General features: G+C 39.7%; 1 protein-coding gene and 1 long non-coding RNA gene across 9 annotated transcripts in view; one reads left to right on the forward strand and one right to left on the reverse strand.

Annotated features, from left to right (window-relative positions):
• Positions 1-296: 296 nt before the first annotated feature.
• Positions 297-23,032, reverse strand: LOC116086959. Its single transcript, XR_004117211.1, has 3 exons — positions 21,526-23,032; positions 8,846-8,936; positions 297-544 (listed from the first exon to the last, which is right to left on the reverse strand). It is a non-coding gene; the product is annotated as an uncharacterized LOC116086959 (long non-coding RNA).
• Camk4 (calcium/calmodulin dependent protein kinase IV) overlaps positions 9,563-27,259 on the forward strand; it is a 245,925-nt gene continuing 228,228 nt past the window's right edge. Inside the window, exons 1-3 of one of the 8 annotated variants that reach the window (XM_031365258.1) lie at positions 22,812-22,857; positions 24,834-24,926; positions 26,673-26,740. Coding sequence is in view for 4 of the 8 variants with exons in the window: in XM_031365257.1 (XP_031221117.1) it covers positions 26,957-26,980 (24 nt within the window). In the remaining 4 variants the exon portion in view is untranslated. Of the gene's footprint in view, positions 9,578-22,811; positions 22,858-24,421; positions 24,570-24,833; positions 24,927-26,672; positions 26,741-26,883; positions 26,981-27,259 lie in introns of those variants that run through there. The other 7 variants (XM_031365259.1, XM_031365261.1, XM_031365260.1 and 4 more) reach the window with 7 other exon arrangements.

Raw genomic sequence — 27,259 nt, forward strand, 5'->3', positions numbered from 1 at the left:
ATCAAAATTAAAAAAAAAAATCTCACTTCTGTGATTCTAAGAATTTCTCTCATTTTTTGTTGTTTGTTTTTGTTTGTTTTCTTATAAATTCCAGCATCTCTCTGTTTTTAAGAGCCATTTGTATTCACCTTTCTATGATCTGTCTTCTCATACTCCATACCAATTTTCTATTGGGTGGTTAAATTGTGAAAGCCTTTGTTAAGGGCATTAATTCTTGTCATGTAAATGTTCTTCAGAATTTTATTTTTTTGAAGTAGTTTATTATGGAATGTACATTTTAAGCAAAATACATTTTGTTTCTTTTCCTGAACATTGTTTGTTTATTGTGCACACGCATTTGAGCCAGGATGAGTGTGTGAGCCCTGCGTGAGGTGCATGCTGGAGCCCACAGAGGCCTGAAGAGGGGTCAGATTCCTGGGACTGGAGTTAACGGCTACTGTGAGCTGCTACTGTTGGTGCTGGGAACCTGACCTGGGTCCTGGGTAAGAGCTCTGTGGGCTCATAACCGCTGCATCTTCTCTCTAGCTGTCTTCCCTCTTGGTTCCTGAGAGAGAAGGGGGAGGGAGAGAGGGAAGGAGGGAGGGAGAGAGAAGAAGAGAGAGAGAAAGAGAGAGAGAGAGGAATAACGTACAAAATGTATCCCATGATTTTCGTTTTGTTTTTTAGTTCTCTTACCTGCTTTGTGTTCCATGTAAAAATGCTAGAGAGGAGATATTGTGCTTTAGTATGGCGTGTGGCTCCACCTGCCACAGTATTGCTATTTTACTGTGGGAACGCCTTGCCTTTATAATGTGGCAAACTTGCGACTTTGCTTGAATTATCATGCAGGTCAGTTAGCTTCATACCAGAAAGCTAATTTCTCCAGAGGAGCAGCTCCACACTCTTTTATAATCCTGATTTTTATCTAGTCCTAGTCTCTAAGTTGAAAAACAATATTCTTTGAAAATTTTTACCTATTAGCTCTCTGAATATTAGAAAGGAACCCCCCTAATGAAAGGTAGGTATTTAAGATATATATTCCTATATGTATATATGAAATATACACACATACATGGAAATATGTATATATGTAATCTATGCACACATACATGGAAATATTTATGTATATATGTAATATATAAACTAAATTTTAGAGAGCCCCATACATACATGCACAGATAAACAGCGTGCACACTTAGAGCAGATCTTGCATCTTCATCTCTACATAGTGCTGGTCTACAAGTTCAAATGATGCTGAAACGGGTACTAATGACAGAGGAAAAGAAAGATTCTTTTCATGGATGTAATCAAGGCTGCACCACAGGAAGCTGTTCTATAATTTAAAGTTTAGTTGAGGTACTGCTCTGTAGCCTCAAGTTTATACAACAGGTTAGGAATAGATTTCTCTGTGCTTCCTGATGTTGCTTTGAAACACATATGCTTTGTATGTGTGTTTATGTGTATGAGTTTCTTTGGAAACATTTTTCTCTCTTTTTTTTTTTAAAGATTCATTTATTTATTCTATGTAAGCACACTGTAGCTGTCTTCAGGCACCCCAGAAGAGGGCATCCGATCTCATTATGGATGGTTGTGAGCCACCATGTGGTTGCTGGGATTTGAACTCAGGACCTTTGGAAGAGCAGTTAGTGCTCTTAACTGCTGAGCCATCTCCCTAGCCCTGGAAACATTTCTTGGTGTATGCGAATGTCTGACTTTGTCCACCTCCTCATGGGTTTTCAGTGGTGACTGGTGTGTACCTAAACTGTTATATGTACAGCAATGGGTGTAGGTTAGCTTGCAACAATGTTTACTGAGGTTTGGTTTTGTAATCACGTCTGTTAAGTAAGTCTGTCTTGGCCCATGTATTTGAAATGGCACTTGTAGTAGATTCTCATGTATAGCTGGGTGCATTTCTAAATTGATTTATTCATTCTATATTAGCGTCACACTTTTGATTAATGTGGGCTATTTTAAATAAATTTCTGGATTATCTTCTTACAAATTTGTTTTTATCAGCTAATAATTGGTTCTCCTTGTCTCCAACATATAAATCAACTGGTGTCCTGTCTATCTATCTATCTATCTATCTATCTATCTATCTATCTATCTATCTATCACCTACCTACACCTATCAGCTCTGCATCTATGTACCTATGCATCTATTCATCTGTTGTCTATCTTTGCACAGTGCTTAGTAGACACTTTCCTCAAATACGCCAATTTTTAAGTGTAGGTTCCCTTTCTGCTCCCATGGTGGTACCATGCCTGTTGTTCTTCATCCTGGCACCAATTATGTATTTCCCACACTCTCAGATCCAGCCTCCTCTGCCTCCTTACAGACAGAGGCAGCCTTTTGCAGGGCTCCTCAGTGAATCCTTAGATTCTGAGCTCAGCTACACAGGGTCTGTTCCCTGAGCCCCTGAGAAACCAGCACTGGCTGGTTGGATTTTTAACCACAAGCTTTGTCTCTGCTGATGCAGCCCTGGGATAACTCTTGTTCTTTTTAACCAGTATTTCCCTGTAGTTTCTTCATTGTCTGATAAGTCTTAAATTCCCTACTTTCTTTTTGTTAAAATAACAGTGGATTCTGTTTACATAAATATAGCATGATTACTAAATTCATTATGGGCATGTCTGCCTGTGCATGCATTTATGAACTTGTATAGAGGCAGATGTCAATTTCAGGCACCTGGGCACTGTCCACTTGGTCTATTGAGACAGGATCTCTGTTGGGCCTAGACCTCAACAAGTAGGCTAGAGCAGCTAGTTAGTAGGGTCCAGGTGTTTGCATGTCTCTGCCTCTCAGTGCAAGAATACAGGTAGGAAGCATTCCCACCCCAATCTTTACGCTTCTAAGGTCAGCCTGTCACTGGTTGAGCCCTGAGCAGCCAAGATGACTTTTCTAAGACACACCTCATAAGTTATCTAAGTGACAACAGCAAAATACCTGAAATGGAAGAAACGAATTGCAGTTCTGATTTTGGAGGATAGGAAGAGAAACTTACCTATGAAGGAATACTGACACAAACACTGAAATGTGAAATGACTAAAGTCTAACTGTCATGTGAACTATTGTGAAGGTGTAAGCACTGGGAAGTTGGTCCTTGCTCATCCTTTCAGGCAAGCTACAGGTGTCCTTCACTGAGGATTTTCTCACTTGCTCTCAGGGGATGCTCTCAGTTGCCAGCGCCCAGGCGCATAGCTGACCTGTGCCTCTCTCTGGAGTGCTTCTGTGGCCACTCCCACTCTCCAGGTCTTTCTGGCCATGTTCCTGTTGTTGTTGCTGCTGCTGCTGCTGCATGAAGACAGGATATGTAACGTAAGGGATTCAGTTAACTACACTTTCCTCTGATTGAGTTTTCTGCCTTGTTTTACAAAACTCCGAAATTCAAGAGAAAAGGAATCAGAAAACAACAAAATCACTGAAATCCGCAATGAGACGTTTGCTCTAGTAGATCCATCTGCGTGGAAGTACAGCACATAATGAGTCCTAGTTCCAACCATGTTACTACAAATGAAATTATTCCATTCTCTTTATAGCAGAAGATTTAGCCTTAGCATCCACATGAACCAAGCTGGTCTCAGACCTATTTCAGATGATCTGATGACCCTGACAGGCTCCTCCATGTTGGGAAAGGTAGGTAGGTCCACACCTCCTTACCCAGTGATCCACGCTGGTTTGTTAGCTGGGAGTAGCAACCAGTATTGTTTCTGAGTATTTTACTTTTACGGGTGTGTCAAAAACTGTGATTATATTTTCATAAACTTTCTAAATAACAATGATGTGTAGATGACACAGCAGGAGTGGCCTTGGCAGCGAGGCTGGTGCAAGTGTTACTAAGTATCAGTTTCCTCCAAGATTGACACATTCTGTCTCCAAGTAAGCTCCTTAACACAGAAAGTTAATAACCCAAAATAGCTTCAGGAAGTCCCTGAAACTAGCCGGACTCACAAGGCTCCTCCCTCTCAAGAGTAGACATCAAAAACTGCTGGGAGTCACTCTCAGAAAAGACAACCTGAAAAGAAGACTCTGAGCACAGACCAGCTGCCTGGAAGAAGCAGAAAACAGCTGAGCTGTCCGGAAGAGGTTTCACACGTGTGTGTTGCATCTCTTCAGGAAAAGTCTTGTCACACACCAAATAGGAGATTTAAGTGGGGGTTAAGCTTCGGGTATATCATATGAAGTTTTCAACATCTATTGTTTGATAATAGCGTTTAGTGTGGGGGCAATGTAGTCTTGTGCAGTTCAAAATTTGTTAAAAGGTAGATCTCACATTATGTATTCTTGCTGTGTACAACAAACTTGAAAAAACAGAGAAATATAAGAAACTAAATATGGGTTCTGTTACGTTGATTGTTCAGATAGAATCTTGTGTTTGCATGTTACCAAATTTATCCAGATGAGCACATTCGATATGTAGAGTTGTTTACCTATCAATGGAACTGCCCTAACAAAAAACAAACAAATGTAATTAGCACTCCCTGTCACTGAGATAACTTAAAACGGCCCTTTTAAGTGATAAGATCCTTCTAGGAATGTGGCAGATTGTTTCTTTGAAGGATGGATTAGTGATTTTAAATTCCCAGGTTCATCAGGAATTCACATGTAATATTTAAAATTATTTTATATATAGTTGCAGTACATATTTTATTAGAAACACTGTTGGCAGTTTGCACTGCTTCAAATCACAACTGGACTGTGTAATTTACAGCTCCATTTTCTGTAAGATTCAGGTCTGTTTTAACGTGTGGTCTTACTTCTCCACTAACCACTACATATTCAGATTGCATGTGAGAACTGTTTCAATAAACAGATGGGGATGAGTTCAGGAGGAAATGGATGCAAAACTTCATCAATTCATGGGAGACCAGGTAGGCTGGGGAAGAGGTTAATGGTTTGTTTTCAGAAATCCAGGGGATAAGAGAGTGACCAATGTGATGGCATCACTTCTGTGCCCAAGCACCTGTCAGCCAAGCAGACTGCTCAAGCCGAAAGGTCACTATGCCCTCATCCTGGAGCAACAATTTAAGGGACCTGTGAACACTTGTACACAGTCTTATAATGAGAAAAAAATTAATTAGTTCTGTTTTCTCAGGACATTTACTTCATTAAACGTATTTGATGAATGATATCAATGAGCCAAAAAAAAAATCATGATTTTTTTCTCTTTTTTTTTAGTGAAAACATGTCAATTTAATAAAGCAATTTTCTTATGTGTTAGTAAAGATATTTTAGCACTTGGTAGAAGCTGGGATATTTCCTGAAATGAGAAGAGCTTTCAGGAATAGGGAGTCTTGACCTTCCAATACATCTCAGAATAGAACTGTCTGCCCTAATCGTGAACTATGAAGGCAGAACCCAGCGTTGTTAACCTACTTTGCGACCGAGGTTCTGGTGGGACAGAAAGTGGGTCAGGAATGCCCTGTATTCATTTCAGGCTTGGCAGTTACTTTCAGGGGTTATAATTGCCTGCCTGGTGTTCCTTCCATTCCTTCACACCTTGCAACTCTACTAGAAAATAAGCAGCTCGTTTGCAGGCTGAATGAACTGTTCAGATGACAGGGAAGGCTCCTCTGCTGTTGCTGGCTGTCTCTAGAGTTACAACCATTATTACCTAGTTTTAGTCATTATCTCTTACATCTCCAAAACCTGTGTCTGTCATCAGTATGTAATGAGTTTCCTCTTCTGGCAGTGACTGGGATTGTACAGTGTACAAAATGTATCTTGTCCAATATGAAGATTTTAACTTATCACTTTAAGAATATTTCTTAATAACAGAGATGAGTCTTTCTTTTCTCCCTCTTTTTCTCCTTCCCTTCTTCCTTCCTTTCTTTCCTCTCTTACTTCTTTCCTCCTTCTCCCCTTCCTTCTCTCTCTCTCTCATAAAATTGGAGTGCATTGTCTACTATTTAAAGCAATTTCTTACAAATATCCTTCAATATTATTTAATATTTGCCATAAATTTTACTTTATCCTTTCTTTTCCTTTGTTTCTCTTGGTGTAATCAGGTTCCCTTTCTCTTTTATCCTTGTGTGTGTGTGCGCGTGCGCGCGCGCACGCAAGCACGTGCGTGTGCGTGTGTGTGCGTGCGCGTGTGTGTGCGTGCGCGTGTGTGCATGTGTGTATGCATGTGTGTGTGCATGTATGTTTGCATGTGTGCGCGCGCGCATGTGTGCATGTGCATGCGCATGTGTGCATGTGTGTGCGTGCATGTGTGCGTGTGCATGTGTGTTCATGTGTGTGCATGTGTGTGCGTGTGTGCATGTGTGTATGCACGTGTGTGTGTGCGTGTGTGTGTGCATGTGTGTGTGCGTGTGTGTGCGTGTGTGTGTGTGTGTGTGTGTGTGTGTAAGTGTTACTATGTGGAGGGGTCAGTGCTCACGCCACAGCATACTTGTGTGCTCTCAGGACGACCTCCAGAGATGTTCTTTCCTTTCCATTTGTTTGAGTCAGGTGGAGCGACTCTGTCATTTTCTACTGCAGACATCAGTGCAGCTGATGATCTTCCAGGGCTTTACCTGTCTGCATCTTACTGTACAAGCACTGGGATTATGGGTATGCTGCCACATGCCGCCTTATGTGAGTTCTGGACATCTGAACCCAGGTCTTCATGCTTGTACTGTGGCTTTTGCTTTACCCATGCAATCTCTCCCCATAGCACCCCCATTTTATTTGTTTGTTTGTTTGTTTTTAAGTCTTTGGCTGGATTCTCACTCTTTTCCTAGTCCGGCTGAACTGGTATTCTCACCCCTAGCTGCCCAGTAGCAGAGATTGTACCTAGGTTTACGTGCCTTTGCCTGGCTTCAATTACTCTTTATTTTTTTTCTTTTTCCTTTTGATTGCTTGAAAATTTAACTTCACTGAAATGTATTCATTCTGCTATAAGTTACCTTGCTATTTGAAATTCAAATTCCTGCAGAGAACATGAAAACAAAATATAAACAACTTTGTTGTGGCCACTGCTGGTGTCTGTCATATTCTCCCCGTCTCTGCATGAAAAGGAATGCTGATCTTGGAGGAAGCAGAAGTCGTAAAAGTCGTAAAAGTATGACTGCTCATGTTTTTTTTGTTTGTTTGTTTTGTTTTTTATGAATCACTTTCTAATGACAACCAGGAAAACATTTATTGACTGAGCCTCTAGGAAAATGGCACTGTACTCAGTCAGCCTGTGTTGTCTGGCCTTCCACTTCATCCTGCCAAAGATGGACATACCATCCCTGGAGACTGAACAGCCATGTTGAGATTATGGTATCACAATCCACAAGAAAGGAGACAGAGCAGAATAGAGCAGTGTAGGTCCCAGTTGGCACTCTGGAGCTGTGTTGAATTGTTAGCTTTCAGAGTCCCTTAACAAAAAAACCACAAGCCCCTGTGTGGTCAGAATTCTTGTTTGTGTAGGTAGATACAGTCATGATGGAAGGACCTGTCCCAGTAGCTCAGGGCACATCCAGCAGGCCGCCATCATTAGACAGTGTTGCTGATGGTGTGGGGTCTTTCCTCTTGCTAAATGCTAATGAGCATCCTTTGACTCCTCTTCCTCTTATTGACTGCTCCTGCTCGGGACTTTGGTGGAGATTATTCTTTTATCTGACTTCAGGGAATAATTTTATCTCAGAGCCCTTCATTAGCTCAAATCACTCTAGTTTCTCACGTGCAGGAATAGGCTACAAAGCTCATCTCTGTCCATCTTTCCTGTTCTTTGCCCTTCTTTGCATTAAGATTTCGATTCGGACTCATTTCTTTGGATAACATTCCGTTTTGACTATTCCCCTCAGCTAAGATCTGAGCTGATAGCGCCTGTGCATTCTTGCTGACCAGGTGGTACCTCTTTTCTCTGAGTTGAGTAGCCTGCAGATGGTGTTTAGATGTCATCTCATCCCCAGAACGGCAGAAAAGTAATCTGATGTCAGTTCCTTTTTCCCTGCTTATCTAATTCTGTTTTGAAGCATTTGTTGGTGAAAATGCAGGTGTTGTCTTTTACAAACCCTGCATACTCTGCGTCAGCTTGCAGTTTTTCATTTACAGCACCAATGTTCTTTGAATCTAGAGAATTTCCCTCTAGTGTACAATTATTGCCTATCGTTTCTCTCCTCTGATCTCCTATCATGTGATTATTCAGACTTTGTGTTTTCTAAATTGCTTTTGTCTTCCCTTAAGATTTCTATCTTTTTATTTTCGGGCCCCATGACATGAAACGTTTCTGCATTTGGAAATCCCGTGACAATATTGCAATTGTCAATGGTGTTTATTTTGTTCTTCATCTAGTCCCCCACCTCCTCTAAATTAAAAGGCCTGTCTTTCATTCCCAGAAAGTACCTTCTATTACTAGATTCTATTCAGTGGTCTTAGTGCTTTCTTGTTCTTTTTTTTTTTCTTTCTTGTTTTCTTCCAAGGCCTGACTCCAACACCAGGCCTTACGTTTTGTTAGCTGCCGCTCCTTGCTTTTCCTTCATCTGGCAGTGGGCTCCTGGGAACGATGGATCTTCTTGGACACTATGACTATCAGATAAGGCAAACATGGTAGACATCTTGTGTTCTTGGGAGTCAGGGAAGGACAGATACAGTTCCATTTAAAGGAAGCCTTTCTCCTTCCCATTTTGAACTACTAAGGCGGTTTTGAATCAATAGAACAGAGAGTGAAACTTCTGTGAGCATCCATTTCAGTACTTGTTCTATGGAATTTATACAAATTTTAGTTGATATAAATACCACTATCTCTATTTTACAAAAGTGGAATTAATAAGTTTGGCTAAGCTTCCATTAGGAAGTAACTGAAACAACATGTAAAATCAGGCAGGATTTTCCCATGGCAGTGGTACTCAAACACTATGCTATTTAATCACACACAGATTAACCAATACATACCTGAATGTAAAGGGATGAAAAATAAACCTGTCATCCCAAATTTCAGGACTTGGGTCATCTTCTGAGGCCTGTCCTTCCCAATCATCAGGCTCTGTAGGCAACAGGAGAAAAACATCTTGCACCCATCATTTCATACAGGCAGAGTGGAGGGCTTTGTACATAGTTATACACATGAAGTTGCTTCAATATCCAGCCATCACCTGGGCCAGGATAAAATACGTTGAATAGTCAAGACAAGAACATGAATTCATAAGAGCCCTTTGAATATCATCTTCTTGATGGTGAAGACCATTGTATTCCCAGTATTCAAAACATGGCAGAAAATATCTTAGCAGCTCAGTTGATAATGAATAAATTACAGTAGACATTGGGGTACCTGAAAGTCATCAACAGAAAGCTCTAAGACTCAAGATGCCATCCTCAAAGTCCAATCCTGAGAGTGAGCCATCTCTAGGTTGCTAGGTTGCTGCCCACCTAGATGAGGGTCAGGAGGGCTTGTCTTCATTGTCTGTGTTACAGGTTTACAATAGTTAAAACACAAGACTTTAATTTCTTACAGAGCGATTGAGGGGAACAAGAGTAACAGTGACCAGGAGAAAAGGAAGAGAAAGATGAAGACTGTGAAAAGTGAATATGGAGTGGCAGCCACGCTCCACAGAGAAGGAATCGTTGCTTAGCAACTACAAGTTCCAGGAAGGAAAATTCTCAATTCCACTGGGGAAAAGTGCAAAGGTAGGTGAGTAAATGTGCATCTACACGGGTGGATTTTGAGGTGGTTGCTGTGATGAATAATCTCTTTTGCAAATACACCCTGGCTTTTCTTCTACATTCACTGAAAACTTGGTCCCATCTCACACCACAGATAATAAGACAAATGAATGGACTAGCCAAACTGAGGACCATCTTGTCCCTCACAAAATGGGTCTAGAGATCCAAAAGGGAAAATTTTCCCACCATGGTTGCACCTTTCTATTCTGACTGGCCTTACTGATACAAGGACATGTTCTCTGTTAAGAACTTTGAACCCACGTAACTACTAAGAGAAATACTGAAAAGACGCTAAGCACACTCTTTTTACCTCCCCTTACTGAGGGTACCATTTCCACCTGGACTGATGTTCCGCATGCATTTGCACTTAGCTCTGTAATGTCGAGCTTTTAGCTTTTAATATGAATGGTATCCTATTCTGTTATTTGATGTAATGAAACATGTATTGGAACTCTCTGATGTGCTATGTGTAAGTAGATCTCGTTCATTTTTTTTTCTTTACTAGTTCTCATATTTTATTAAATCATTTTACAGCTCACACAAAGGGTCAAGGAGAGATAAGGCAATCCTAAAGAATACAACAATATCTGTAGATACTACTGACTCAAACAGAAAAACATGGTATGGACACAACAAACAAATATTGTTCTGTGAAATAAAATTGATGACCTGAAAATAATTTCATGCACAACTGACCAAAAATACACACTGGAAAAAGGAAAAATACACACTGGTGCTGTTCAAACTGGACCTCTGAATATAAAAGAATGATATTGAATTCTTTGAATTTAATATTTTCAACTGTTAATATTCAACAAACAGAATAATTATTTTAAGATATATTTCGTTGTTGTGTCTCCCGTTTTCATTTCTGATTTTATTAATTTGGATACTGTCTCTGTGCCCTCTGGTTAGTCTGGCTAAGGGTTTATCTATCTTGTTGATTTTCTCAAAGAACCAGCTCCTGGTTTTGTTGATTCTTTGTATATTTCTTTTTGCTTCGATTTGGTTGATTTCAGCCCTGAGTTTGATTATTTTCTGCTGTCTACTCCTATTGGGTGTATTTGCTTCTTTTTGTTCTAGAGCTTTCAGGTGTGCTGTCAAGCTGCTAGTATAAGCTCTCTCCAGTTTTTTGTTTTTTGTTTTTTGGTTTTTTTTTTTTTTTGGAGGCACTTAGAGCTATGAGTTTTTCTCTTACCACTGCTTTCATTGTGTCCCATAGGTTTTGGAATGATGTGTCTTCAATTTCATTCAATTCTAAAAAGCCTTTAAAACTTTTCTTATTTCTACCTTGACCAAGTTATGATTGAGTAAAACGTTCTTCAGCTTCCATATGTATATGTGTTTTCCATTGTTTTTGTTGGCATTTAAGACCAGCCTTAGTCTGTGGTGATCTGATAGGGTGCATGGGATTATTTCATTCTTCTTGTATCTGTTGAGGCCTGTTTTGTGACCAATTATATGATCAGTTTTGGAGAAGGTACCATGAGGTGCTGAGAAGGTATATTCTTTTGTTTTAGGATAAAAAGTTCTATAAATATCTGTTAGATCCATTTGGTTTATAACTTCTGTTAGTTTCACTGTGTCTTTGTTTAGTTTCTGTGTCCATGACCTGTCCATTGCTGAGAGTGGGGTGCTGAAGTCTCTAACTATTGTTGTATGGAGTGTGATGTGTGCTTTGAGCTTTAGTAAAGTTTCTTTTATGTATGTGGGTGCCCTTGCATTTGGAGGACAGATAGAACTGAGAGTTCATCTTGGTAGATTTTTCCTTTAACCAGTATGAAGTGTCTTTCCTTATCTTCTTTTGATAACTTTTGGTTGACAGTTGATTTTATTTGATATTGGAATGGCTATCCCAGCTTGTTTCTTGGGACCATTTGCTTCAAAAATTGTTTTCCAACCTTTTACTCTGAGGTAGTGTTTGTCTTTGTCACTGAGGTGCACTTACTGTATGCAGCAAAATGCTGAGTTCTATTAATGTCTCCAGACTGTTAGTCTATGTCTTTTTGGGGGGATTCAGTCCATTGATGTTAAGAGATCTTAAGGAAAAGTAATTGTTACTTCCTGTTATTTTTGTTGTTAGAGATGGAATTATGTTTGTGTGGCTATCTTCTTTTGGGTTTGTTGAAAGAAGATTACTTTCTTGCTTTTTCTAGGGTGTAGTTTCCCTCCTTGTGTTTGTGTTTTCCATCTATTATCCTTTGCAGGGCAGGATTTACGGAAAGATATTGTGTAAATTTGTTTTTGTCATGGAATATCTTGTTTTCTCTGTCTATGGTAATTGAGAGTTTTGCTGGGTATAGTAGCCTGGGCTGGCATTGTGTTCTCATAGGGTCTGTATGACATCTGCCCAGGATCTTCTAGCTTTCATACTCTCTGGTGAGAAGTCTGGTGTAATACTTGACCTTTTTCCCTTACTGTTTTTAATATTCTTTCTTTGTTTAGTGCATATGGTGTTTTGATTATTATGTGACAGGAGGAATTTATTTTCTGGTCCAATATATTTGGAGTTCTGTAGGCTTCTTGTATGTTCATGGGCATCTCTTTCTTTAGGTTAGGGAAGTTTTCTTCTATAATTTTATTGATATTTACTGGCCTGTTAAGTTGGGAGTCTTCACTCTCTTCTATACCTATTATCCTTAAGTTTGTCTTCTCATTGTGTCCTGGATTTCCTGGGTGTTTTGGGTTAGGAGATTTTTGCATTTTACACTTTTCTTGACTGTTGTGTCAATGTTTTCTGTACTTGATCTTAGCCAAAAGGCCGAGAAGCGATGTGTCAATGTTTTCTATGGTATCTTCTGCCATATCTATGAGATTCTGTCTTCTATCTCTTATATTCTGTTGGTGATGCTTGCATCTATGACTCCTGATCTCTTTCCTAGATTTTCTATCTCCAGGGTTGTCTTTTTTTGTGATTTCTTTATTGTTTTTATTTCCATTTTTAGATCTTGCATGGTTTTGTTCATTTCCTCTGCCTGTTTGATTGTTTTTTCCTGTAATTCTTTAAGGGATTTTTGTGTTTCTCTTTAAGGGCTTCTACCTGTTTACCTGTGTTCTCCTGTGTTTCTTTAAGGGAGTTATTATATCCTTCTTAAAGTCCTCTATCATCATCATGAGAAATGATTTTTAGATCCAAATCTTGCTTTTTCGGTGTGATGGTGTTTCCAGGACTTGCAATGGTGGGAGAATTGGGTTCTGATGATACCAAATAACCTTGGTTTCTGTTGCTTATGTTCTTACACTTGCCTCCTGCTATCTTATCATCTCTAGTGCTACCTGCCCTCGCTGTATCTGACTGAAGCCTGTCCTCCTGTGATCCTAGTTGTGTCAGCACTCCTCAGAGTTCAGCTTTCTCTGTGATCCTGAGATTCTGGATATGTCAGAGCTCTTGGGGGTCAAGCTGCCTCTGGAGACCCTGTGATCCTGGTGTGACCAAGCTGATCCTATGATCCTGGGCCTGTTAGAGTGCCTGGGAGTAGAGCTTCCTCTGAGTCTTGTGGGACTGGCTGAGGAGTTCGAGCCCAAGGTCTGCTCAGGGCACCGGCCTAGACCAGAAGGGATTTTATTCATTTAAATGTGCCATGAATTATATTCTACCCACATTGTACATAAATGGGCATTTCTATATTTTAAGTTGCACTAATATGGGTGATAGCTGTAAAATGGCCTTGAAATTTGTGAATGTAATTTTGAAAATATGCTGCTAGAGGCAAACTTGCAAGGCCAAGGAAATCTGAGATTTAAAATGTCTACCTCCTCGGTGCCTTTCCCAAATACTTCATCGAGAAGATTCTTTTCTGCTGGCTGTACTGCAGTTCCCCTATTATCATTCTTAAATAAAACAGTTTATGCCATCTAGAAGTGGAAACACATACAAAGACAGACAGACAGACACAGATGTAGACAGACAGACACACACACACACTGAGAGACAAACACATACAGGGTCAGACAGACTCACACACATGCACACATAAAGAGACTGACAGTCACACGCAGAGCCAGGCAGGCTGGAAGATACACACACACACACACACACACACACACACACATACACACACACACACACGATTACTGCTATGAATGAATGTCTTTTCTTCATTTATTGACTTCTCCTTTGAGAATTGCCATCTAACATCTCTTACTCATTTTAACATCAAGTTCTTTGTCTTTGCCTAAATCATAGTGAGCTTTATATATTATCGTTATTAATACCTTGCTTGCTGGGTATGCTGCGATAATTTATTTCTGCCACTTACATTTTATCCTTTCTGTTCTCCAAAATATACAGAAGCTTTAAAGTTACCTAGGAGATATCTATTATTTGTTAATAAATACAACTTATTACAAATTGTCTAGCCTTCAGTGTTCAAGCCTTGAATTCTTTTTCTTTTTAAAGATTTATTTATTTATTATATGTAAGCACACTGTAGCTGTCTTCAGACGCACCAGAAGAGGGCATCAGATCTCATTATGGATGGTTGTGAGCCACCCTGTGGTTGCTGACATTTGAACTCAGGACCATCGGAAGAACAGTCAATGCTCTTAACCGCTGAGCCATCTCTCCAGCCCCAGCCTTGAATTCTTAAGGTCCTTAGCCCATGGCTTTGGAAGGCAGTCTGCATTATATATACTAACACATTCACATTTTTGCCTAATCCTTTATGCTTCAAAGTCGTCAAACTTGTCTTAGTAGATGATATGAGGTATAGATATCTTATTGCTCTTTTTAATATTGATAGCTGCTTTTCTTACAGTTTAATGATAAAGCATTTTTCCTACTTATTAGGAAATTAAATCAAATTAATCATAAAGTCTTATATACACATGAATCTCTTATGTATTCTATTCAGTTTTACAGATTTATTTCCCTATTTAAACTCTAGGGTTAATTACATAGATCTCATAATATGTATACACATATAATTGAAAATTCCTTTCCAACTGATTTTATTTTTTAGATTATTTTTTACTGTTGTGGTGTCTTCTTGTTCACAAATAAGAAGCTATTAGATATAAATATATAATATAAGTAAGTAGGTATAGAATTTCATTCTTAGAGTATCTTATATTTTTACGATCTCCCTTTTCTTTTTGGATGTTGTTTAGAGAAAGAACACTATTGTTGTTTCTTTGTTTTCCATGTGCTTTCTCTGTGGCTTCATACATCACCTTAACAGTGTGGCAGGCATCTTTTGTGTGCTTTTGTCTTAATTAGAATGCTTGCCAGATCTTGCCATTAATTATGATGTTTCCTATAGATTTTATGTAAACACCTTTTATTGGATTGAAATTGTTTCCTTTTGGCATTTTCTGGCTAATTACTTTTGAATCATTAAACAAAACAAAACAAAACAAAACACTGAATATAACCGAATGGGGCTTCTCTTCATTTTACTGACATTGATATTTTGTTTATTTTCTTAAGTATAATCAGGTGTTCTTTGAAAGCTTCAGTTACATAATTATTTTTTAACTATATATTTCAAGACTTTTTCCCCTTTTTAACCAAACATCAGGGAGGAACTTATTACATAACTGAAGTGAAAAAGATAAAGGAGCCATAGAGTCATTGAGGACACAGTAATGGACCGATTGCCCACGAATCAAGGAGGAAGGAGACTAATATTAATTTAGATATATGGTGGATGAGCATAATATCATAAAGCAAAGATTAAACCAGTGTGGCAACTGATGAATTCTGTCTAGTGTAGTAACTATTTAGTGCAACAACACTCTGTTTTGAAAGGTTTTTATGTATTTTGTATATGAATATTTGCTTGCATGTATATATACATTTTGCCTGGTGCTGACGGAGGCCAGAAGAGGGCTGTAGTTTCAGACTTCTGTTAACCTTCATTGTGGCTGCTGGGAACCGAACCCTGGTACTCTGCAAGAGTAAAGAGTGATTTTAACTACTGATCCATTTCTCTAGCCCTAACAATATCCTATCTTTAGTCTTTTAACGTTCTGAAATGTTGAGTCACATCTGATTTTTTTTTTGTGTGTGCAAATGCTGATGATAGAGATAGCTCGTGCTTGATTGTTATAGTATCATTAATTTTCTGCTGTTTTTGGTACGTTTATATTTACTTTAGGATTTTAACATTTATGTTCAAACCATTGCATATAAATTGCAATTATGTCTCTCTCGTACATCTTGTGTCCTGTTAACAGAGTTATTTTATTCTTATCAAATGATTTACAAAGCTTCTCATATTTTTTCCCTGTTCTGGAATAGCTTACATATGTCTAGTATGGGAAATATTCACTGCTTGAAGTTTGGTTGAAATTACTAGGACTTATGTTATTTTGAAAGAGCGTGTTTTAATTGATCATCATCATTTCAACATTAGTTGTCATAATACACACTTCTCTGTGAAGTAATATACTTCATCTATTGTTTTAAGTTTGCAACATAAAGACAACCACACATTTTAAAATAATCCCTCCACGTGGTTTCATACAGTATTTTCATATAGTATTTCTTCTCCTGGTGAGTATGGCCCAAGCTTCAGGTAGCTTGTTACAAGGCTGTACTCTGGGAGGGGTTGGCCCAACCTTCAAGTGGAACATCCCTCGTGGAATCCTGCCTCCCTGCTGTGAACAGCCCACTCACTGACATCCTAGTCATCTTGAAACTGAGCTGAGCCTTAGCTTCTATCCACATGAATGAGCCCAATTAAGGTCCCAGAGGACGGCAACTGCAGCCAAGTTCATTGATGCTTGGAGAAGTGCCCCACTGAGCCCAATCATGAGAGACAACAGTTATTTTAGGCCCTCGGGCAGTGGAGTAACTTGTTATGCAATGAAAGTGTAACCATAACATGTTGTCATAATACCCTGGGAAGAAACCAAACTCCACTTCTTCAATTGGAGAGTTACTACTGTTATCTAAAGTTACAACTTCATAGCCTGTTTTCCCTAGGTTACCTTCAGCTAACCGTTTACAGTCGAGTCCCCTGAAAAAAGCGTTTGTCAAGATAGAGAAGACAGAATAAGCATGAGAAAAGATTCTTGAGCCTCAATCAGGACCAATGACTGTGATAAGTGTAAGGAATGAAACCAGGCAGGGAGAGGCCACCCCAAGGCCTCACTGAACCTTCCTGAGAGCTGTGGGGATGGCGTGTTCCTGTAGAGTTGTGTGGAACTGAGGCCATGTCTCTGAGCCCAGTCACTGGATGCAAGATGTTCCCAGGGAGAGAGAGGGCTAAATCTGACAGACATCTAGACATTGAGTATGGGTATCCCATGAGCCGCATTGTCAATGAGTGTTAAGATTTTTTTCCTTTTTTTTTCTTATCTTTAATCTTTTTTTTTTTTTCAGTCCTGTCATTATCCCCTTCCGGGTCCATTCTCCAACTGTTCTTCATCACATTCCTCCACCCCCATCTCCAAGACGATATACTCCCCCATCTCTCAGACCAGGCCTCCTCACTCCCTGGGGCCTCAAGTCTCTCAAGGGTTAGATGCATCATCTCTCACTGAGGCCAGACGAGGCAGTTCTCTTCTGTATATGTGTGTGTGTGTGTGTGTGTGTGTGTGTGTGTGTGTGTGTGTGTATATTGGTGTGTGTGTTGGGGGCTTGTATCATCTAGTGTATGCTGCCTGATTGGTGGCTCAGTGTCTGAGAGATCTCAGCTTCCAGGTTAGTTGAGATTGCTGGTCATTGGGGTTGCCCTCCTCCTCAGATTCTTTCAGCCTTTCCCTAGCTCAACTACAAGGTTCTCCAACTTCAGTCCAATGGTTGGGTGTAAGTATCTGCATCTGTTTCAGTCAGCTGCTTGCCCTGCCATCTCGAGGTAGACTCTACAAGTTTCCTCTCACCACTGTTGGGCATTTCATTTGAGGTCCCTCCCTTAGAGTCCTGAGCATCTCTCACCTCCCAGGTCTCTGGTAGGTACATTCTAGAGGGTCCCTCTCCCGCCGCCCGCCTCCTACCTCCCGAGATTGCCTGTTTCCATTCTTTCTGCTGGCTCTCAGGGCTTCATTCTTGCTCCCTCCCTCCCTCCCCTCCCCCCAATACCCCATCATGTTCCTCCTTTCCCCTCTCTGTGCCCTCTCTCACCCAGGCCCCTCCCTCCCTTCCTCTACACCCCTCCCCCTCCCACCACTGCTTTCTTTTTCCTTCACATGTGGGATTGAGGCACCCTCACTTGTTAACCTTCTTGAGTTCTGTAGATTGTATTCTGGGTATTATATACTTTTTTTGGCTAATATCCACTTATTAGTGAGTATATACCATGCATGTCCTTTTGGGTCTGAGTTACCTCACTCAGGATATTTTGGGTTACAGTTGTAGAGGGATACATTCTATCAAGGCAAGGAAGATGTTACGTAGAGTGGACAAAAGTGGGTGGCTGGTCACCAGGTATCTACACTCAGGTTGGAGAGACACTTCTTAGTATCTTGTTTGTGTTGATTCTGTGTATCTTGTGCTGGTCAGCAAAGACTGGTGTATGGGTTGCATGTCATGTAGGTACCTGTCTTGGATTTTAGACTAGTTCATTGTTCTGTGACCTTATTTCTCTGAAGGGTTCCAGAAAACCTTAACCTGGTATTTCGTTATTTATTATTATTGTTATTATTATCATTATTCTTTTAGATTTATTTGTATTCTATGTGTGTGAGTGTTATGTGCATGCGTGTCTGTGTACCACATGTCGACTGGTACACACAGAAGCAGAAGATGTAGGCTCCCTTGTGGCTGGCCCCTCAGCTGTTTGTTAACCACTATGTGAGCATTGTGACATGGAACCCAAGTGCTCTGGAGGAGCATCCAGTACTCTAAACTACTGTGTCATCTCTCCAGCCCTCTTGATTTTTTTAAACAGCATTGTATGTTTTCCAGTATCCTTTGTTGCTAAAGTTTTTTTTCTTATTTATTTCCAAAATTGCTTTACATATTCTCGATGTATAATCTTCATCAAGTATTTTTCTTGAGAATACTACCTCCCAGTTTGTGACTTTGTTTCCCCTTTTCTTTCTTTCTTTCTTTCTTTCTTTCTTTCTTTCTTTCTTTCTTTCTTCCTTTCTTTTTCTTTTTCAAGACAGGGTTTCTCTGGCTGTCTTGGAACTCACTCTGTAGACCAGGCTGGCTTCGAACTCAGAAATCCACTTTTCTCTGCCTCCTAAGTGCTGGGATTAGAGGTGTGCACCACCACTGCCCAGCTGTTTCACTTTCTTAATTACATCTCTTTCTGTAAAGAAAATTTAAAATTGCTTATACTCTAACTTTTAAATATTTCTCTTTTAGAGAATAGAGACCTCATTAAGTCATGTCTGAGACATCTCAAGCTTCAGGTGGTTCTGGGAGATAATTTTTTTACCATTTTCTTCCAGGAGTGTTATTGTGGGTCTAACTTTGGCACCTAGGTTTATGACACACATTAATTTGTGATGAAAAGAATATGTTGGGGTCCATTTTTTTTCCTGTTATCACTTTTTGGAAATATGTGATTTTGTCCACTTAATGCTTCAAATTATTTAAAAAATGAATTAGTCACATCTATATGCTTTAGAACTTTCTTTTTTGCTAAGCTCTCTTTTCTGCCTTTAGATCTTTTCATTTCTGTAGCTTCATAGTAAGTCTTAAGTTAAATTGAGACTTACAACTTTGTTCTCTACAATATTGTTTTATAGGATTTTCAAAACATATTTTAGAAAAAGCTTGATTTTATGCAGGAAAATCTTGTTAAAAATCAGCCCCCAACAGTAAGGGGGACAGATTTGCTACCAATATTGAATATTCTCATCAATGATGTTACCTTAACATTTATTTGTATCTTGTTTTATTTCTGTCAGAAAATCTTGATAACTTCAAGAACAGAGGAACTGAAAACTTGAAGTGTTTGATAACATGTTCCTATGCTTTTTTATTCTATTGTATATGGGCTGTTTATATCCATATTATCATTGCCTTAGTACGCAGAAATAAAATTGATTTTTAAATTATTTATTTATTTATTTGTGTATGTGTGTGGTGTGTATGTGTGTATGCCCTCTGTGTTTGTGTCTTTGCGTGTCATGTGTGTGTAGAGGCCTAAGAATTCTAGAATAGGACATCAGGTCCCCTAGAGCTGGATGGTTACAGGTGGTTGTGAGCCTCTTGGTGTGGACGCTGGGGACAAAGGTCGGGTGTTTTGGAAGAGCAGCACGTACACTTAACCACTGAGTCATCTCTGCAGTCCCTAATGAATTGTTTTATACAAATTTGTATGCTGTGACTTTGCCAAATTCAGTGATAAATTTTAGGATTCTGAATCAATCCAATATATAGAAGAATTAAACTTTTTCTTTGTAATATTTGTGGTGTTTTGAATTTTCCTAAGTTAGAGCTTTGGCTGTTTTCTGGCTGTTATTATTTAGTCAATAGATTAAATGCCATTATTGATATGCAATTTGCATATAACAAAGTTAGTAGATTTTTAAAGGTGTATTTTAGTTTCAAGAAATCTGCAAAGTCCTTATATCACAATAATCACGCCTTCCACAAGTCCCCTCCACCACCCTTTCCTCTTGATCCCTCCTCCACTATGGGCCCTGAAAGGCATAGATCTGCTTTCTGTGATATTATCTTAGATCTTTCTAAAATACTACGCATGGGGGATTGTATCTAGTATTTTATGCCATATTATACTCCTATGTACACTATAAATCATAAAATCAAATGTTGTAGTTCTTTTTAACTGTATGTTGTCTCTAAATAAACATATTTTCATACGTATATTCTTGCTCAATTCTGTTCTCTCTCTCTCTATCTTGGTGTTATATTGTTTATTTAATTTTATCAAAATCACATTTCTTTATCATGATAATCACTTGGCCATGAGTTCTTTCATGCATAGTTTACCCATATTTGAATTTCAATCTTGAAAGACATTTTGTGGGCTTTTCTATTTCTTTAAGTAGTCAAACATCTTCTAAGTTAAATTACATTTGAGAGTTCATTACTTTAGTTTTTGGCCATATTTTTATGAAAAAGTCTTGAGATTTCTGCATAATGTGCTTTGATTATTCACCAACCTCCAATCCTCCTATTCAACCACCCATCCCTACTCACCCAGTTTTGGCTGCAATAGTAGCACAAACTTCATGTGGGCAACCATCCGCCTTCTGCTTTCAGTCCCACTCTACAGACGAAACTCACACCTGGCACCATTATCAGGCCAAGAACCTGTCCCTAGATACACAATAGGCCTTAAGGAAGAGTTACTGCTATTCTTCAGCTAAATGGATATTAATCAACTCCCACTTACCTCCTCTTATATCTGCATATCTCACACTTCATTAGAGAAGTTTCTACTTGCAGTAGATAGTGATAACACAAAAACTCACAGTTGGCCAAAGTTCAGAGAATAAGGGACTGTGGCATGCTTAACCCTAAATGGGCATCTATATCACATGCGCCTCTCTGAAGGCTCTGTTGAGATTTGGTCTGTTGCTGTGCATTGTAATGCTAAATTTTCTACCTGAAGGTCTAGTTGTCTATGAAAGATTTCTCATGCTTACCAGCTTTTACTGTGCAAACCTTGCTCCTTAAAACTATTTGATAAATACAAAAGTGGCTACAGCCAATTCCTGGAGGGATTAGGGGTAGGTGGGCTTTGATTTACCTGTTTGGGGGGGTTGCAGAGGGAGGAGAGGAGAAAAGACTGGGAGAGGAGGAAGCCACCATGAGTACATGGCCAAGAGAGGCAGCAAGCATTTGGGGTACTCGGTTGGGGAAGTAGCCAGTCAACAGTTAGAAAAGTAGATTAGGGTTTACCCCCCAGTAATTGTCAAAGTTAAATAAAATAACCATAGTCGGAGTCTCATTCATTCATAAGGTAGATAGGGATACATTTGGATTGGATCAACTACAAGTATCAAGAATCATTGCAGAAGAAGTAGGAAGGTAAAGACGTAATTACCAAAGACAATGGAGGTCTACCAGGGAAGGGTCTTCTGGAAGCAAGAGAACTGAACATAAACATTTAGTAGTATGACATACACAAGACCTGTATGAGCTCAAGAAAGATCCAATTCTACTATGACAGGAGGAGGTTAGAGCAAAGTCCTCCCCATAGCTGAAGTACTACTAGTCATTGATAGCTGCTGCAAGGAGGAGTCAGTCTTAATAGTGTAGATCTTCACAACTGGAGAGATGACTAGGTGGTCAACAGAACTTGCTGCTCTTCCAGAGGACCAGATTTCAGGTCCTAGTACCCCATGTCAGCTTACAACTATCTGTAGCTCTAGTCCCAGTGGGAGCCAATGCCCTCTAATGGCCTCTGTGGGCACTGTATTAATGCAGTGCTTAGACATAACATATAGACAAAACATCCATACACATGAAATAAAAAGACATTTTTTTTCCAAAAAATGTTTAGCCCCTGGTAAACTGACCATACTCCAGTGGAAGGCCACACATCTGACAGTATATGGGCAGAACAAATTACAACTGAATTTTAAAAAGGCTATGCTATTTTTGATGAGCAGCGATCTATTTTTCTATCGTTACTTTCCTAAATGTTTAATACAGATACGTTCAGCACCTAACAAAAACATCTCCCAGCTTCAAGTTTGATACAGATGGTGTTATCTCTGCTGTTTAGTTTGTTGAGTTTCTGGGATCTATAACTAATGTTATTTCAACAAATCTGATGGAAAATTCAGGCTATAGTTTTTCCAAGTAGGTTTCCTACCCTAGTCTTATGTCTTCTTATTTGTAAGTAAGAAATCACGGTATTGTCCAACCCACCAGGTTCTTGCGTATTCTTTCAGTGTCTTCTCTTTCCTTTTCCTGGGTTAGGTAATAACCATTTTTTAAAATAAGCTCTTTATTGTTGAATAAAAGTTAATCCAGAATCTACTGCCTTGAAGTCACCGTATTCATTTGTCTCTCATGATTTCTGTGTACACAGAGTTATCTGGAATGATCAACTGTTTCATTGAATTATTTGGCTCAGTTCTCCCAGGAATTTGCAGTCAGATGCTTGCTGTGGCCGCAGTCACCTGTGGCTTGACTTGAGTTTGGAATCTACTCCTGGAGTCGCTCACTTACTCAGCTAATGAGTCAGATCTTCTTTCTAGGACTTTGCATGTGTCTGCTTGTGAGTGCCCTTTCTTCAGAATGAGCAAACAAAGGGAGGGAGACATCATCTCCTGAGCCTTTATGACCTGCACTTCCATCACGTTCTATCTTTTAACTAGGCCAGCCATAGCTCAGTGTGGGAGGGGAAATCAGACATGACTATGAGGAGGTGAAGTTTTCTGAGCTCTATCTTAGTCATCGGGCACTAGACCTATTGTTAAGTCCACCCAGCCTTCTGTCTGTAAACTGCGTGTTTTCCTTAGGCCCTTTTCATAAAACTTCTAAAATTCAGATGACTTATGTCAGTTCTAAAATTTACAATAATTCTTTTGAATATTTTCCACTTCTCTGGTAGGAATCCCCAGCTTTATTCTCATTGTAACCATTTCCATTTTAATTATTTAAACATTTATATTTTGTTTTAAATCTTTCTTACATTCAGGCTGCGAATCATCTTGGAATTAATTTGTGTATTTTTTCTATCAGCTCCGATTCACATTTTCCTATAGTTTTTATGGGTCTAGCAATTTTTAAAAATTTTGTTAGGTGTTATCAAGGGTCATCTGCAAAGATTCAAATTGTTATATTTATGTAAAATTATTTCTTAATTTCTTCACTCAAACACACATTTAACTTGGTGTAACTTTTAAAAAAATGATATGTTTTATGTACATTGGTGTTTTGCCTGTAGGTATGTCTGTGTAAGGGTATTGGATCCTCTGGAACTGGAATTACAAACAGTTGTGAGCTCCCAGATGGGTGCTTGGAATTAAGCCCATGTCTTCTGGAAGAGCAGCCAGTGCTCTTAACCTCTGAACTCTCTCTCCTGCCCAGATTGGTTTAACTTACACTCCAAACCATACACTTTTTTTCTTAGCCTTTTTTGCTTGTCTGGTTATTGCTTTATTCTGATTTTATTGAAATTTAGCACACATTTCCACACTCTAAGAGATTAGCCTATTCTTTTAGTACAGATTATGTATAGATTGTAAATTTCTCCACGGTGGTCCATTCTTTTTGCAATTTTCTTCTGTTTCTATCCTGCTGGTACAGAATTGTCTGTTATCTGATATTTTAAGATAGGAAGACTTAAATGCACTCAAAAGGCTTCTTCTGTAGATGACATCACTTCCATTTCAACCTGGTCGGCTCTTACCTTGAACATTTTAATAACTAGTCTAGGAAACTTAGTTTTTATACACAGGAGAGTTATCAGAATGAGAAATTGTCCATTTGTGTATTAGAGACACAGTAAACAGCCCCTTTGTGTGGCTGATGAATCTATTTAATAGTGGACTGAAAAGGAAAATTAAGTTTGAGGCAGGACCATTCATGGAAATCACAAGGATCAGCCATGTAGCTCAGTGGTAGAGGCACTAGTCACAATGTGCAAAGCTCTCAGTTTGATTCCTTGTACTGCAAGAAAACGGAAATCAGGCTCCTTCCTTCCTTCTTCCCTTCCTTCCTTCCTTCCTTCCTTCCTTCCTTCCTTCCTTCCTTCCTTCCTTCTTTCAGCATTACCAGCTATTGGTTTATTCCCCAGTGGCTTCTGCTTGTTCTATTTTCCAGTGAAGAACTGTCCCATGTCCATGTGGATGGGAATATGATGGATATAAGACAATAATTTGTCAGCATCTTTTATTTCCCAGAATTCTATTTAATTTCTGTTTTGAATATGGCATCAGCTGTAGCATCTGACTAACACAAAATTTACCACTGTTCAACATTTACAGAGTCAAATCCATCGCATTCTCTTAGGCCTTGGAGATGGTGTGTTTGGAATGGCTCTAGGAATGTCAGGACCATAGAACGCCTTTAGACACTTCCATCCAGTGCCTTGCTCTCTGTCTCCTGCTTCAAAGCCTTTCTTGACCTCCTGTGGTAAGAATTAGATTTTTCTGATGAGCTTTTCCTGCTCCAAGTCTGGATATCAAGTCTTCCAAATCTTCAGAATCTGTTACCATTTGTTCACACATTCAAGATTGAGTCAAAATTGTTTTTTTTTTAATGTATTTATATTTCTGTTTTTTTTTTCATTTCAGACAAAGCTTAGTAAAAATGATAAATTTCATGTATCTAATCCTTGTTTCACGTGCTTTAAAATAACATCTTGTACTTTATATTCATCTCTTTAAAATGAGAAAGAAAGCTTCATGGGTTAAAGGAAATACATCACCTCCCCCTTGCCCTCCACAAGACGTACATTTCAAGACTTCCAGTGGATGCGTGAAACTACAGGTAGCTCTAAACTCTGCATACTCTCTGCTTTTCTCACACAACATGCAACGATCTGTGATGGCTAGTAACAGACTCAGGAGAGTAGCCTCTACCGAGGGGATACATCTGGCCGAAGAGTGACTTGTATGTTGTTTAGGCCAAAATAGGCTCTCAGAGTTCGCTGTGCCATCTAGTAGAGTAGGGAATTGTTCATTTCTGGAATTTCCATCTAATACGTCCACTCCAGTTTACTGCAGCTAACTGAAAACGTTGGTAGCAAAACTGCAAACACGGGGATGATGATGATGATGATGATGATGATGATGATGATGATGATGATGATGATGATGATGATGATGACGACGACGATAATGATGACGACGATGACGATGATGATGATGATGATGATGTTGATGATGATGATGATGATGACGACGATGATGATGATGTTGTTGATGATGTTGTTGATGATGATGATGATGATGATATGATGATGATGATGTTGATGATGATGACGATGACGATGGCGATGATGATGATGATGATGATGATGATGGATCTTGTTAAACTTTCATTTGTTGTCTTTCCCCCCCCTGAAGTCCTTTGTGAGGTGAATACCTATCAAATGACCAATCTTGTACCAGAAGTAAATATAATTTCTATGGTCACCTCTGTACTACCCATGGGCTCTTTCCCTAACCATTGCCTTTGAAAATGGCAAGAAAACAATAGGGTCACCATCTCTCTAATGTGTGTGCTTGTTGTAGACCCAGGCTGTTAAATAATATACAGCTGGTTTCGAATAGCCCAACTACTACTTTATGCCTCTCTTCCCAATCATCATTGCCAGCTAAGGGAAACATACTTTGTGAGAGCAGGATTTAGACAACATTAGTATCTCGCTTTGTTTATACTATTTTAACGTGAAGATTAGTGAATTTACTCACTGAAAAGCAATGCATTTTTAGTCTCTCACCAAATATCCAGTATACCTGGGACCTTGAGTGAACCTTAAATACATTTGTACAATATTGCATTTTGAGCATTTGCTCACCATCATCACCTTCAAGGAATAGTTTTGTATTGAATATTTAAATTCTCACATCCGATTACAATCAGATTGTTTGGTTCTGGTGGTGGAGAGTTCACCAGTATTATAATAAGTACTAACTCAACAAATGAGAGGAAAAATTTGGAACGTACTCGTGACTGATGGAATGGAGATTTGCTGGGAATAGTTCAGTGCATATTGGGGGAAAAGGTAGAAAAACAAAACCACCCTAATATCTCTGTAATATTAAATGGATAAATGGTCTAGCGTCATTTTGCTGGAAATCGGATGTGATACAGTAACTACCTTTTATGTTTTATACGATGATGTAGTAACTGTGGTGCGTGCACCTACACACATGCACACAGAGAGACACACAGTCGGTCACACACACTTTACAGTGTCATGACTACTTGTTGTTTAGCTTTGCTGAAATCCTGGAAGAAATAAAGCCCAAAGGTATCTTATTCAGCCAGTACTTAAAATCGCCACGGCAGTTGATGAGTGGACATTAGAATGCTTCTGATGGGGTGCAGCTCATGGGAAGAAAAAGGCTCTCACTGTAGTAACCTTCTTTGTCAAGAATAGTGACAGGTCCTGCCTTGAGGCAGGTTTGCCTTAGTTGGCTTCTCTGGAGCCTTTCTCTGAGTCCTTTCAGCTCCTGGCCTTCAGATGCTGAAATTGAACTAGACACAGCCAAGTGTGTGCCCTTTTAGGAGCTCCAGCCGAGCCAGAGGCGACAGGGCCACCAGCAGCGATGACAAATTGAAGACTTCAATCAAAGGTGAGTCAGGTCAACATGGACCTAGGCCCTTTCCTCTCCTCCGGTGGTGTGCGCTGAGTTCTAGCAGAAGGCGGCAGCCTGCAGGAGCTGGCAAACCACAGGACTCCCTCTTTTTACCATCCATATAAGCTTTGATATAAAGACCAACAAGGGGGTGACTGGTTAGCTGGTGCAAGGTGGAAGGGACTCGCCCACTTCGAGCTCGCTCCAGGAAGCATGAGTTGCGCCAACCGTGACCAGGTCTCTCTCTCTCTCTCACCAAGCACTTGGTGCCTTTCACTCCCGGTGCTCGCCTCCGACTGAGAGATCTCCTTCTAGGCTGCCGGCTCCTGCTGAGGGAGAGGAGGAAGATGCACGCCCCGGGTCCTAGTGGCTTCCCCGGGCTTCTGTATTTGCCAGTGCTTTAGGTGGCCCTGCGGCAGCCTCAGCCTGGAAGGGAGAGGAGCACAAGGAGGGGGCTGGCAGGGCAGGCGGGAGGGAGGCACGGAGGTAGGGCGGCGGGAGCGAGGGGGAGGGCGC

This window comes from Mastomys coucha, unplaced genomic scaffold (genome assembly GCF_008632895.1).
Source record: "Mastomys coucha isolate ucsf_1 unplaced genomic scaffold, UCSF_Mcou_1 pScaffold13, whole genome shotgun sequence".
Taxonomy (NCBI): domain Eukaryota; kingdom Metazoa; phylum Chordata; class Mammalia; order Rodentia; family Muridae; genus Mastomys; species Mastomys coucha.